This window comes from Notothenia coriiceps, unplaced genomic scaffold (genome assembly GCF_000735185.1).
Source record: "Notothenia coriiceps isolate Sejong01 unplaced genomic scaffold, NC01 NC01_scaffold00023586, whole genome shotgun sequence".
NCBI classification, from domain to species: Eukaryota; Metazoa; Chordata; class Actinopteri; order Perciformes; family Nototheniidae; genus Notothenia; species Notothenia coriiceps.
This window is the reverse complement of record NW_011356287.1, coordinates 464,341-475,685: the sequence shown is the minus strand read 5'-3', so window position 1 is coordinate 475,685 and position 11,345 is coordinate 464,341. Positions and strand designations below refer to the sequence as shown.

At 43.1% G+C, this 11,345-nt stretch overlaps 1 protein-coding gene across 1 annotated transcript in view; it reads right to left on the bottom strand.

Moving 5' to 3' along the window:
* LOC104954657 (peripheral plasma membrane protein CASK-like) overlaps window positions 1-9,552 on the bottom strand; it is a 20,838-nt gene extending 11,286 nt beyond the window's left edge. Inside the window, exon 1 of the mRNA XM_010781827.1 lies at window positions 8,742-9,552. Within this exon, the coding sequence (XP_010780129.1) occupies window positions 8,742-8,806 (65 nt within the window). The 5' untranslated portion in view covers window positions 8,807-9,552. The remainder of the gene's footprint in view (window positions 1-8,741) is intronic.
* Between the last annotated feature and the right edge of the window lie 1,793 nt (window positions 9,553-11,345).

Sequence of the window (11,345 nt, the reverse complement as noted above, 5' to 3'; positions counted from 1 at the left end):
TCTAGCCAATCAAACCGCTGCTTGTGTGCCAGGGGCGGGAGATTCCTGTGATTGGTTGTTGGTCAAGCTTCAGACACGCCCGCCGGCAAGCTTTTTTTTTAAGCTGTAGTGTGGACGGGCCGTTAAGGTGCAGACGGGAGCAGTCTGGCTTTGCTGTTTCCTAGAGTACATGTTAATTGTTAAAAGGGCCCTTTTGTGCACATTTTCAGGTTCATATTTGGAGCTCTAATGGAGCAGTGGAGAGAAGCTGTGAACTATCATGCTTATTTGATATAACAGATTATATTCTCTGACGGTTCCCATTAAAGTCTCATAAAGGCAATTTATTTCGGTGTAGCAGCTTTTGAAATCTTAGTTTTTGTAGGTTCGGCGGATTTTAGGAGTTTTTCTGTATGTGTGCAGAAGAAACTGACAAGGAGGCACCTTCACACAAAACAAAGACATTGAAGAGGGATTCATTGTTTTAGCTGGGATTGGCTTTGCGTCTATTGGATGATCTTGTATACTCGCGTGTCTCTTTCTAACCTTTTGACCTCCTTTCAAACGTATCCTGTCCAGCCCTCCTTGAGACTTCTTTTGTTGCTCTGAAGTTGTCTATTATTGTCCCAGAGCGGCTTGTCCCTGGCTTGGGGGGGGGATTGAGAGCAGAGGGGACGCCATCCCTTTGTAGTATTCATCTCCTCTAAACTGGGATTGGAAAGGCAGCCATGTTTAAGGTGATTTCTACTGAAAGACGGTTAGGCATTTCATTTGCTTGACGTTATGGAGTTTATGTTGACATTTTTGTTTTGATATTACCTTCCTGAAAGTGTCTTTTTGATTAGATTGTAGATATAGCCGCCGTATATAGATGAATAATACTGAGTTTCATGCACTGACATTAATTCATTACTCAAGTAAATTAAGTAATCCAGATCTTTGGGTTCTCTTGGTTTTGAAAAAACGATGCACACTGAAGTAGCAGCACTGCAAACTCTGCAGACCATTGACATGCACAAAACCTTTATATAAACCTTCACTACAGGAAGGGAAAAACACCAATAAGCATAATTGAAATATCAGAACAGAGTTAAGAGCAAAAATATTAGAGCTTTTAGGGAGACGGACCCTTTCATTAATCAGGTTTTATAGTTGCATGGCAACAGCAAGAGCTGCATCTCTGTCTGTGTAGCACAGCTATAATGATTCCCTTTGACAGTCTGATTATACAGCTCATGCATGTAAATGTACATTCCCCTTCCCCTGTGGTTAAACTAGCCTTTGTTTAAATAAAGGAAGATCATACGGGTCAGGTGTCCATTCAACTGAGTACTGGATGAACTCTGCTGAGAGATGACACAGGCTATTGTAGAGGCTTGAGGCTAATTGTTTGTGGTGTACAGTAAATATGTGATGTCACGGGACCTTATCAAATGAGATTTTAATTGTTATTTGCAATATGGCCAAAATCACAAGAGGAATTATTTGTTAGTATGGTAGAGCTGCAGAGAAGTCCTTGTGGGAAACTGATCTTTGCAATCTAGTCCCTTGTCTTTATGTCCTTCAATGTAAATAAGATTAATAATCATTCTTTCCCAAATCTTGAGTAACGCTGGAGTTGCAATCTCAGTCTAATGACGCACCAGCCTGTTTTGGAGATTCAAGCTCTTGCTGAAGTGTTAAAGCAATTGAATCTCTTTCTGTCTGTAATGATTCAGTTTGAATAGGACTTGGGTTGTTGAGAAGCACTATTGGAGTCACAGTGCTCTTTACTTCAGCTCCGGGGCGCTCATTAGAGCCGAGGATAGTGCGACGTGCGACTCTGAACCAATGAAGTGATCGGCCTTCTGGCTTTTTTCCGGAGTGGGGTAATGAAATTGGTTTGACGACATTTAAATCTTACATTTTCATTGATTGTTTGATTGTTTTTAGTGGTGTAATGGAGGTTTCTGCCCCAAACAGATGCAGCCTTTTGCATACAAATCATACACACAATGCTTTGCTGCAGGAAGGCCAGATTGTTAAGCTGCCAGGACCATTTGTGTTTGTTTTTCTAACATTTTAGTTTTTCGCTTATCAGATTTTAGTAGCTTTTTACGTAATGTATAAACTATAGAATGTTCAGGTAGGACAATAGAGATTCACTACAAATCCTCACATTAGAAAAGCTTGAACCGGGGGATGTTTAATTAATGCACACAATGTTTAAATATTTTACTGCTCATATTTTATATTCTATAATTCACTGCATTCTATTTTGTTGTAAATGACTGCTTTATTCATCCACCTCCACTGGCTGCCGGTCAAGTCCCGCATATCATACAAAATCCTCCTCCTCACCTACAAGTCCCTCCATGCCCCCCAGTACCTATCGGACATCCTTCGCCCACATGCCCCTCCCGGAACCTGCGGTCTTCAGACTCTGGCCTGCTTACCACCCCCCGCACCAAACTGCGATCCTTCGTGGACAGAGCCTTCAGCGTGGCAGCCCCCACCCTCTGGAACGCTCTCCCTGCGGAGATCTGCAAACATCCCCACGTTTGAAGCCTTCAAAAGGGCCCTCAAGACCCATCTGTTCACCAAGGCCTTTGGCCCCTAATCTATTTGTTGTTTTGTCTGTCCGACTGGTTGTCTGACTGCATTTGTTTTTGTTTTGCCCCTGTTCTTCTTTGTAAAGCGACCTTGGGTCTCATGAAAGGCGCTATAGAAATCCAAGCTATTATTTATTTTATTGCTATATTAATATATTTTTATTACAGTGTTCTCAATATAGTTCACTATTTGAACATACCTGGCAATAAACCCGATTCTGATTCTGATGTTTGCAATTTTTTTGGTTGGGATTTACATCTATGGATCACTAAATGATTTTCCTGATTCATTTTAAACTAGTAATAAAATTGTATCAGATGTTTTACACGTTTGTTTGGTACAACTACATGCACTTTAAGGCAGTCCCTTGCAAACACGTGCATTAAATCCTTTCTTTGTTATGTCGTAAAATTAATTTCATATCGGTAGTGATGTTGGAGTCCATTGTGTGCTATATTTGGATTTCACTTTCATTGTTTTGCTGGACAACGAAGGGTCTAAGCCCCAGTTTGGCAAGCATGGAGTGTCCTGAAGCAGGAGGCTGAATTCCTGCTGGGATCAATACAGTATCACATTATTGAAGTGTCATCTTACCATCTGTCTTGTAAAGGAAAATATCAAGAGGGAAATGCTTCTGTCATCAAAAAGCAATACTTAAAGGTGCGGTAGGTAAGTTTGAGAAACCGGCTCGAGATACACTTTTTGTTTTATACCTGCCTGTCAGCCTTCCATCTGGGCACAAACTTATCTCGTGCCCTCATTGGTCATGTGCGCGTTCGTGTGTGTTGGAGGAGGGGCTCTGTGAGGAAGTGGCAGATTTTTTCTGGTTGTGTATTTTCAAATTCTAGCGCACTCGAGCTGGTTTCTCCAAAATTACCTACCCCACCTTTTAAGTTCTTAAATATTTTTAGGTTGGATTGAACCTTTTTGAACATTAAAGCATGTAAACATGTCACAGTAGAGCAACAAATTAAAATATGAACCAGAAAATGAGCATCAGATGTACTCTTTAATGTTTTTCTTGCACTTCAACACTTCCATGTATAGTATCGGTCCTTTCAGTTGCAGATCAATAGTTGTAAATGGATGTTCTTTCAGACTCTGCACGGTGCTTTAAACCAACCTGGTTTGTGTAGAGGAAAGTTTTTTTTTTTCGTTTTTTTTGTCTGCCAAAGCTGTAGAACCTCCTGAGGGTGTCTCTGCTCTAAATTCTCAATTTGCAGCCGGAATACTAATTTCCCTGGTAATATTCAAAGGATTCTCTAATTTGCATAAGTAAGCACTCTGGATTATTGTTGCTTAGACATCCACAGACTGCACATGAACAGCTCTGAATTTTGTTGAACTTGTGAAATTAACAGCTTTGCAGTTGAGCTAGGTTTGGGCAGTAGGGCAAACGGCACTCATCCTTCAAGCCGTCTGTTGGAATCCCTTTTATGTTTGGGTTTTTTCTTTGTTCATAGCCTCTGAGCAAATGTATTAATAATAATAAATTATATTTCTATAGCGCTTTTCTTGAGCCCAAAGACGCTTTACATTATGAGGGAGGGTAGACAAACAAGGACAGGCAAAATCAACCAAAACAGTCATCTCTGTTTCCACGGGCATCACCACTAATTCATTATTATGACCCAAACTATCATATACATTTTTTTCTATACACCAATACTCAAATGTAACCCGTTGGAGGCTGCTAAATATTTTTGAACATATTTCCACTATTAATAAAGTGATGTTTTACACACAAGTTTTATCATTTTTCAAGATTAGCAAGCAGAACCACTAGTTTGGCTGAACGAGACACTCACATTTGTTTCTGCATCTCACATCTGTGCAAACATTTCCCCCCCTAAAACCTTTGGGACAGACTAACCCGGGTGAATTATGTTCGCTGCTGGCCTCAGCTAAAGAGCAAAATGCTGCTTTAAGCAAAGACGCTTGCTCTCAGGAGAGCTGCACTGGTGATGTTGAGTCTGCAGCCACAGATGTGTCCTGTCTGTTTAGGAGAGAGGGAGAAAAAAACAACCTGAGAGGGGAATTGGTTCACGGCCAGTGTGAAAAATGGCTCTAATATCCCGTGGTTGATTTACATGGAGCTGGAGTTGGAACGAGGCTCGGAGCAGTCTGTAAAGACTGCCACTTTGGGCTAATGTTTGATGACTGCCACTGTCGGATGTGAGCCATGTGTGGGCGTTTTGTATGAGCCCACTCAGCACAGCTGCACTGATGTCACTGTGGCATGAGGCCTCTGCGCTTCCTTGCGCTCAGACACACACACACACACACACACACACACTGAATCTCTCTGTCTCATATGCATGCTCTATGTAACAGCTTACTGTACATGGCTGATTTCTCTCTTTTTTTGTATTCCAGGTGGGATGAATTGCATTCTTGAATAATTATAGCGGACATTCTGCTTATTTTCAGGTTCATATTTGTCTGAAACCAGAGCCCAGTCTGCTCAGATTGATTAGCTGGCTACCTATGTTTTGATTGGTTACTTGCTTAGAGATGTACCTCCCCTTAGCCTATAACCTATCACGTACAATGTGTTGGATCACTGGCCAATGAAAGTGTGAGTGTTAGATAGTGATGTCACTGTGTTCGGGAATCAAACAAAGGAGTCCAATGGAGGCGTTTCAGGCAGGGGGAGTGTGTGGGAAAACCCCCAAACGCATAATAGGGCCTCTTTTTAAATAACACAACTAACCCATCCCCCCTTTTCACTCGCAATGCAGTTAAACAGCCCCATGGATTTGATTTCACTCTCCATGCAGCCTCTTTGAAATGACAGCCAAGATTGCAAATGGGGTCGGTGCAGAAACCTGGCAGGTTCACTAAACCCCACCTCATTGCTTAATGGTGGTAATGACACGCATTAGATCAGTGGCAAAGATGGCCTCACTGCATCGTTTGTATTCCAGTGGTTGCAGCCTCGGAGACCCCCGGTCAAACAGATCTGAGTGTTTTTAATAAGAAACACAGCTGCTGCAGACCCTCAACCCACGGGGGGGGCAAGGGTCAGCCGTGTTTTCAGATCACCAGTGGGATTCCTGTGAACTCTGGGGGAGAAGAGTGTCGTGTTTTAGGGCTTCTCTGTGCACACATACTGCCTGCGTTTATTTGCACGGGTTAATATTTACAGCAGATGTGGGAGCAAATCAGCTGCAGCCCCCCATCCTGGAAACATGAACACACACTTAAAGTAAATGACTTCTACTGTTTGTTTGGCACTCACACTGGCAGTTAATTTGCTAATTAAGTTAAAGCAAATTGAAATGGCCACCACTTTTGGTGCTATTGTGTGTTTTTGTCTATGTGTGTGTCTCCGGTAGCATTGGTTCCGCCTCTGAGGATCGAGGACTTTAGGAGATGTAGAGACAGCTGTAACACGGCAGGGGCTGTGTGTGTGTGTGTGTGTGTGTGTGTGTGTGTGTGTGTGTGTGTGTGTGTGTGTGTGTGTGTGTGTGTGTGTGTGTGTGTGTGTGTGTGTGTGTGTGTGTGTGTGTGTGTGTGTGTGTGTGTGTGTGTGTGTGTGTGTGTGTGTGTGTGTGTGTGTGTGTGTGTGTGTCTCAGATGGCTAGGGGAAACAAAATGTGCAAATGTCTCAGCTTTCAGTGCCTGTTCCCGCCACTTTGTTACTGATTTAATCTAATGCTTGGGCATAATGAGAAAGAGATTATCATAATCATAGTCATAATATCATAATCATTTTCATATCATAGTTCCCTCTGGAACTCACTCCCACAACCCATCAGAGACTGCACCGACCTCACCACCTTCAAAAAACTCACAAAAACTCACCTCTTNTGCGAAGGATTTAGTGTTTATTGTCTTTTCTCGTGTGACAGCTTTTTTCTGGCGGAACACACAGAACGATATAACCGCCAATTTTAATGTCACAGAGGGTTTCCGCCAGAAAAAAGCTGTCACACGAGAAAAGACAATAAACACTAAATCCTTCGCATCGAGTTATTACTTTAGGTTGAAAAAATATCTCAACAATAGATTTAGGAAAGATGATTAGATACCGTGCAATATGCCGTTACAACCCCTGTGGAGATCAATCTCGCTATCCCCTTACCTGCCATTACGGCCCGGCATCTGTCGAAAAATCCTACTCTAGCAGAAATGTAGGACCGGGAAGATTCCCTAACGAGACAGACAACATGGGGATAGGGTTTCTATCGCGGTTTCCTGTGGCTATAAAGAATTTCCATTTCTTATTTTAATTAACTACCATGCTCAGCGGTCAGTGGTCCGACAAGCTGTCCACTACAGTAAAACAGGAGGTTTGAAACAAAGTGGGAGATGGCTGCAGTCAATGCCTGTCGGCTTTATTTATATCCGTAGCCCCAGGGCCATCCCATTCCCAACTCCACTTGTCTCCATTGATCTGCCTCTGCCTCCCTTCCCATTAGGGCTGAGGGAAAATGATCCCCCCCCCCTCTTCTTCCTGCAACACATCCCAAGACACCAGAACTGAACACACTTGATCCATCATCTGCAGACAGTTTCATAAAAGAACTGGCAGGATGAGAGGGATATTCTGGTCTGGGACATAACTGTGGCACCTTGCTTTTTAACTCAGTCACAAAAAAGGATCCAGACTATTGTTCATTCATTACTCTTCTGCTGACCATGCCCTGCTAAACTGCTCAGAACACACATTTGCAAATACTCTCTTCCTCAGTATTAATCTACCAGCCAATGACTTTCTATTGTCAAATAAAACATACAAACTTGATGGTCTCACCATTTCCGTTCTTACTATCCCTAGTGGCTCCTTGTATCCCTTACTGGGACTCCATCCATCAATTAGTAACCAGACAACAGGAAGTACCAGGATATAGAACAGGGCCTGGGGGTCTGGAGAGAGTGTGCCTCTTACCCCTACAACAAACTTAATGGACCCTCAGATTTCCAGTGAGGGCAGTTTGGGGGGGGGACGACTGACTGGTAGCCCAGCACTGTGATGACCCGTCAGCATTCCCGCTTCACTTCAAGCAGGAATAGAGGAGCCATCTGACCACAGAGAAGTAACATGCAGACTGAGGCAATTGTGATTTAGATGAAAACATAAACATGCCAGACTGTATGCAGGCATGGCAACTGTCGGGCAGGGGGATTTAGAGGAGGAAAATCCTTTCTGCAGACATTTTGGATGTGCAGCCATATGATTATTACACATCATGTTATTTAAACCCAGACTCTATCCTCAACAAATTAATTCCTTCTCCAATGTCAACAAATGGTATACAAGTAGAAATACAGAAATATATTTTTAGTTGCACAGTACATACCTGTACTGCTACTGCATCTTTACAAACTGTAATCAAGGAAGTAAACAATTGATATACGTTTGTAGTCAGTCTTGTTAATTCCCTTTTCTGCATGGATATGAAATGTCAGGCACATTCTGCAACTCAGTTTTGCTTACATCCGGAAGGCCTATAGGATCATTATTATGATGTTTTACACCATACACACTCAACAGCTGAGGCAACACAACCTTATATTGATGTTTGACATAACTTCAGACTACCCAAAAAATAGTATAGCTTCTGACTCTGGGAAAGTGAGGAAAAACAGTACATTTCCACCAAAATATTGCATCTCTGAACTATGTCTGCAACCAAATCACACACAAGTCATTATTTGATAACCAATGTCATATTTTCTACTGAGCATTACCTGATACGGTTTAAAAACATCCTGCCTTACCCATTTCAGAACTCTGCATTAGGTACATAAGCTATTCAATTATATTATAAGGTGGAGACTGCATTTTAAGGAGTGACCTCACCAACCCAGTGAACTTTCCTCTTGAAACCCATGAGGGCATAAACATTAAAAGAGCCAGCCTTAATCAAACATTAGATTAAATAACTAAAACAAAAAAGCAAAGAAGGGAAAATGGTTAACAGAGGTGGATAAATTACTCAGATTATTTACTTAAGTAATAGTAGCAGTACAATTGTGAATGCAGTAACTGCATTCACAATTGTACTTAAGGAAAAGCAACAGATATTTGGAAATTATTAGATTAAATGTATTACAATTATTAATGTGTTCATCACTTCAATGTTGTAATTTGTTCAAGTGGGGTTGATTTGAATTTCTTTATACACGGCTGGTATAAGTTACATTACACCATGTGTACTTACTTGCCAATCACCTCACACAGCTCGTAGACATCCTCGAACAGCACGTCGTCGTCCGCCATGGTCATATAGGTAAGTGAGGATGCTCTCCTCAAGATAGCCCACCCACACGGATTTTAGAGGATGCAATTGTGGGGTTTTACTGTCCCAAACAGCACAATCCTGGCAATGTAAAGCACCAAATGTCAGCGACAGGAACACAAAGTAACCACTCTAGTGTCCGAGTTAGCCGGCTAGCCACATTCGCTTGGCTGTCACTCCGCGGCCCCACCTTCTCTTCAGCTCCCGGTAGGCTAGCTAGCCAGCGAGCTAGCTAACCACAGAACAGCACCCAGGGCGTGGAGATTTCCTCCAGAAAAACACTCCTCTTTGCATGCCTCTTATTTGTATCTTACTGTTTGGGTACCGCAAGACGCAGGACTCCCCTTTGCAGCGCCCACCGATCAAGATGTTCCCTTTTCCGCAAGCTAACGGGGCTCTGGAAAATGGTTGGCTGGGTTAATGCGAGCTCGCTGTCGATGCAATAACCGGTTGGCTCGCACCGTTATTGCGCTGTGCACACCCAGTGTATCACAGATGGCTTATCCCACCGTAATGTGCCCGGTCTGCAATATGCTTCAGCTTCCAGAGCCAACATGGAAGACCTTCGCTTGCATGTCGACGACTATTCCGTTGCACAAGCACCGTCTGTGCTTGTGAATATTGCAATTATATTCCAACACCGCCGACCCTTCCTTCGTCCACCGTTGCTCCCGTTCTTACGGTGGGCTCAGATGCTGGCTGGCTTTGACTGGCTGTTCCTCCGACTTCCAGAAATGCCAGGCTCCTCCCTCTATCTTCCACGAAACTGGTTCGGGCGGAGCCAAAATGGCGGCACGGGGTGGACTCTGGCAGGTGTCCTAGCGCAGGCTGAGCCAACATGGCGTCCGGCAGGGGGGGCGATTTAGGCGCAGTTTCCTAATCTCCCCTAACGGTCACACATCCAGTGTGTCCCGCGCAAGCGTCGACCATCCAAACCCCCATCACCTTACGTCAGCATTTCCCCTTCTTATCTCCATCCATTTCACATGCAGTGTATTCCTCTGTTGTCTCATCCGACAGGAATAACGTATTCCCAACACATGGAGTGGACAGTCATCTGCACAAATAAACAAATACATACATTTTAAAAAGTAACGCAGATTCCCATGTGTCTTTTGGAGGTTCCTCCGCAACAACAACAAAAGGGACGCTGACAATGGGATAGTGATAAGTGGTATTACGATCTTAATCCACCCACTGGGTTTTGTATGAATATAGCTCATTTCAAGCAATTTCTTTTATCAAATCGGTTGGGTAACATTTGAGCAAAAGGCTCTGGGGAAACGTGTTGGAGGCGATTAGTGTTTAATAATGTGAGGATTAAGTCCATTTACCTGCTTGATGTAATCTTTCTGCAGGTGCAGGAGTTCCTCTGGAGTGGGTGGCAGGTGCAGGGACGCAGGTGGGATTACCTCAGGTGTGGGATAGGCAGCCCTCGGATGTGTTTGTGATGCCCCCTACAGGCTAAGAGGGGAATCACATACACATCCCACTGCTACATTTTGGACATCCCCTAATAAAATACAGTAAAAATAAAGTTATACTTAACTTGTTCAATATCTGACATATGTTTATTTATTTTACTTTTTGCAAGCAATCTATGGTAAACAAACTACATTTTTTACAATTTGTATATCTAAGACGCTGAATGAAAAGCCTTTCCCTGGTGCCCAAATTTGAGGTTGGGACACAACTAAAAAAAGTACCACACAAGGCCTCACGCAGAGTTCTCTGAACCAGAACTCATCCTTGCAGAAGTGGAAAAAACAGAGACATCTGGCGCCACTAGAGGGCGCTGTTTCCTCTTGGCCCCCTCTGCAGTTTCCATGGCGCTGCATCCCTTCTGCTCTGCTCACATATCATCGTCTGCCAGCATCCCCCATTGGTTGAAGCCCCGCCAGCAGCTACCGATAACCTGATTGGCTGTTGATGTGGTCATCATACTGTATGTATGGCAGTGTCTGTCTGTGCTATTGAACCGTTCAATACACAGGTACTTAAAAAACACGTGCAGCATGCACACAGACACACGGGCTCACACAGATGGTGGATAAGGCTGAATGCATGACCAGAAAACAATAAATATGGAGGATAATGTATGCAAATAATAAGGGAAAGACATTAGAAAGGTAAGCATCATACATGGGGAGGAAAAGAGAAAAATGACAGTTTCCATGGTAACAGGGAGGGGGACGTTTTGGTGGTGGCATGTGAAACCGGCAGCTAGTGAAACATGCGCACACACCGACACAGATATACACATACTTATGTGTGTCACTAAGGAGGGTGATGCATTGATTTAGATTTATTCCCAGGAGTTTGCCCCGCCCATTATGACTACTAGTAGAAGAGCCTTTTGTCTCCAAATGAAAGGGGATTTCAGATAATGTGAATAGTACACAAAATGTATCAGTAGTTCAATGCAGAAAAAGGAGACATATCATTTTATTTGCTGAATGTGTGCACACGTGTATCCACAAAGAGACTTGCAACTACTTAGGTTGTGATTAATACTTAATGCCCCCC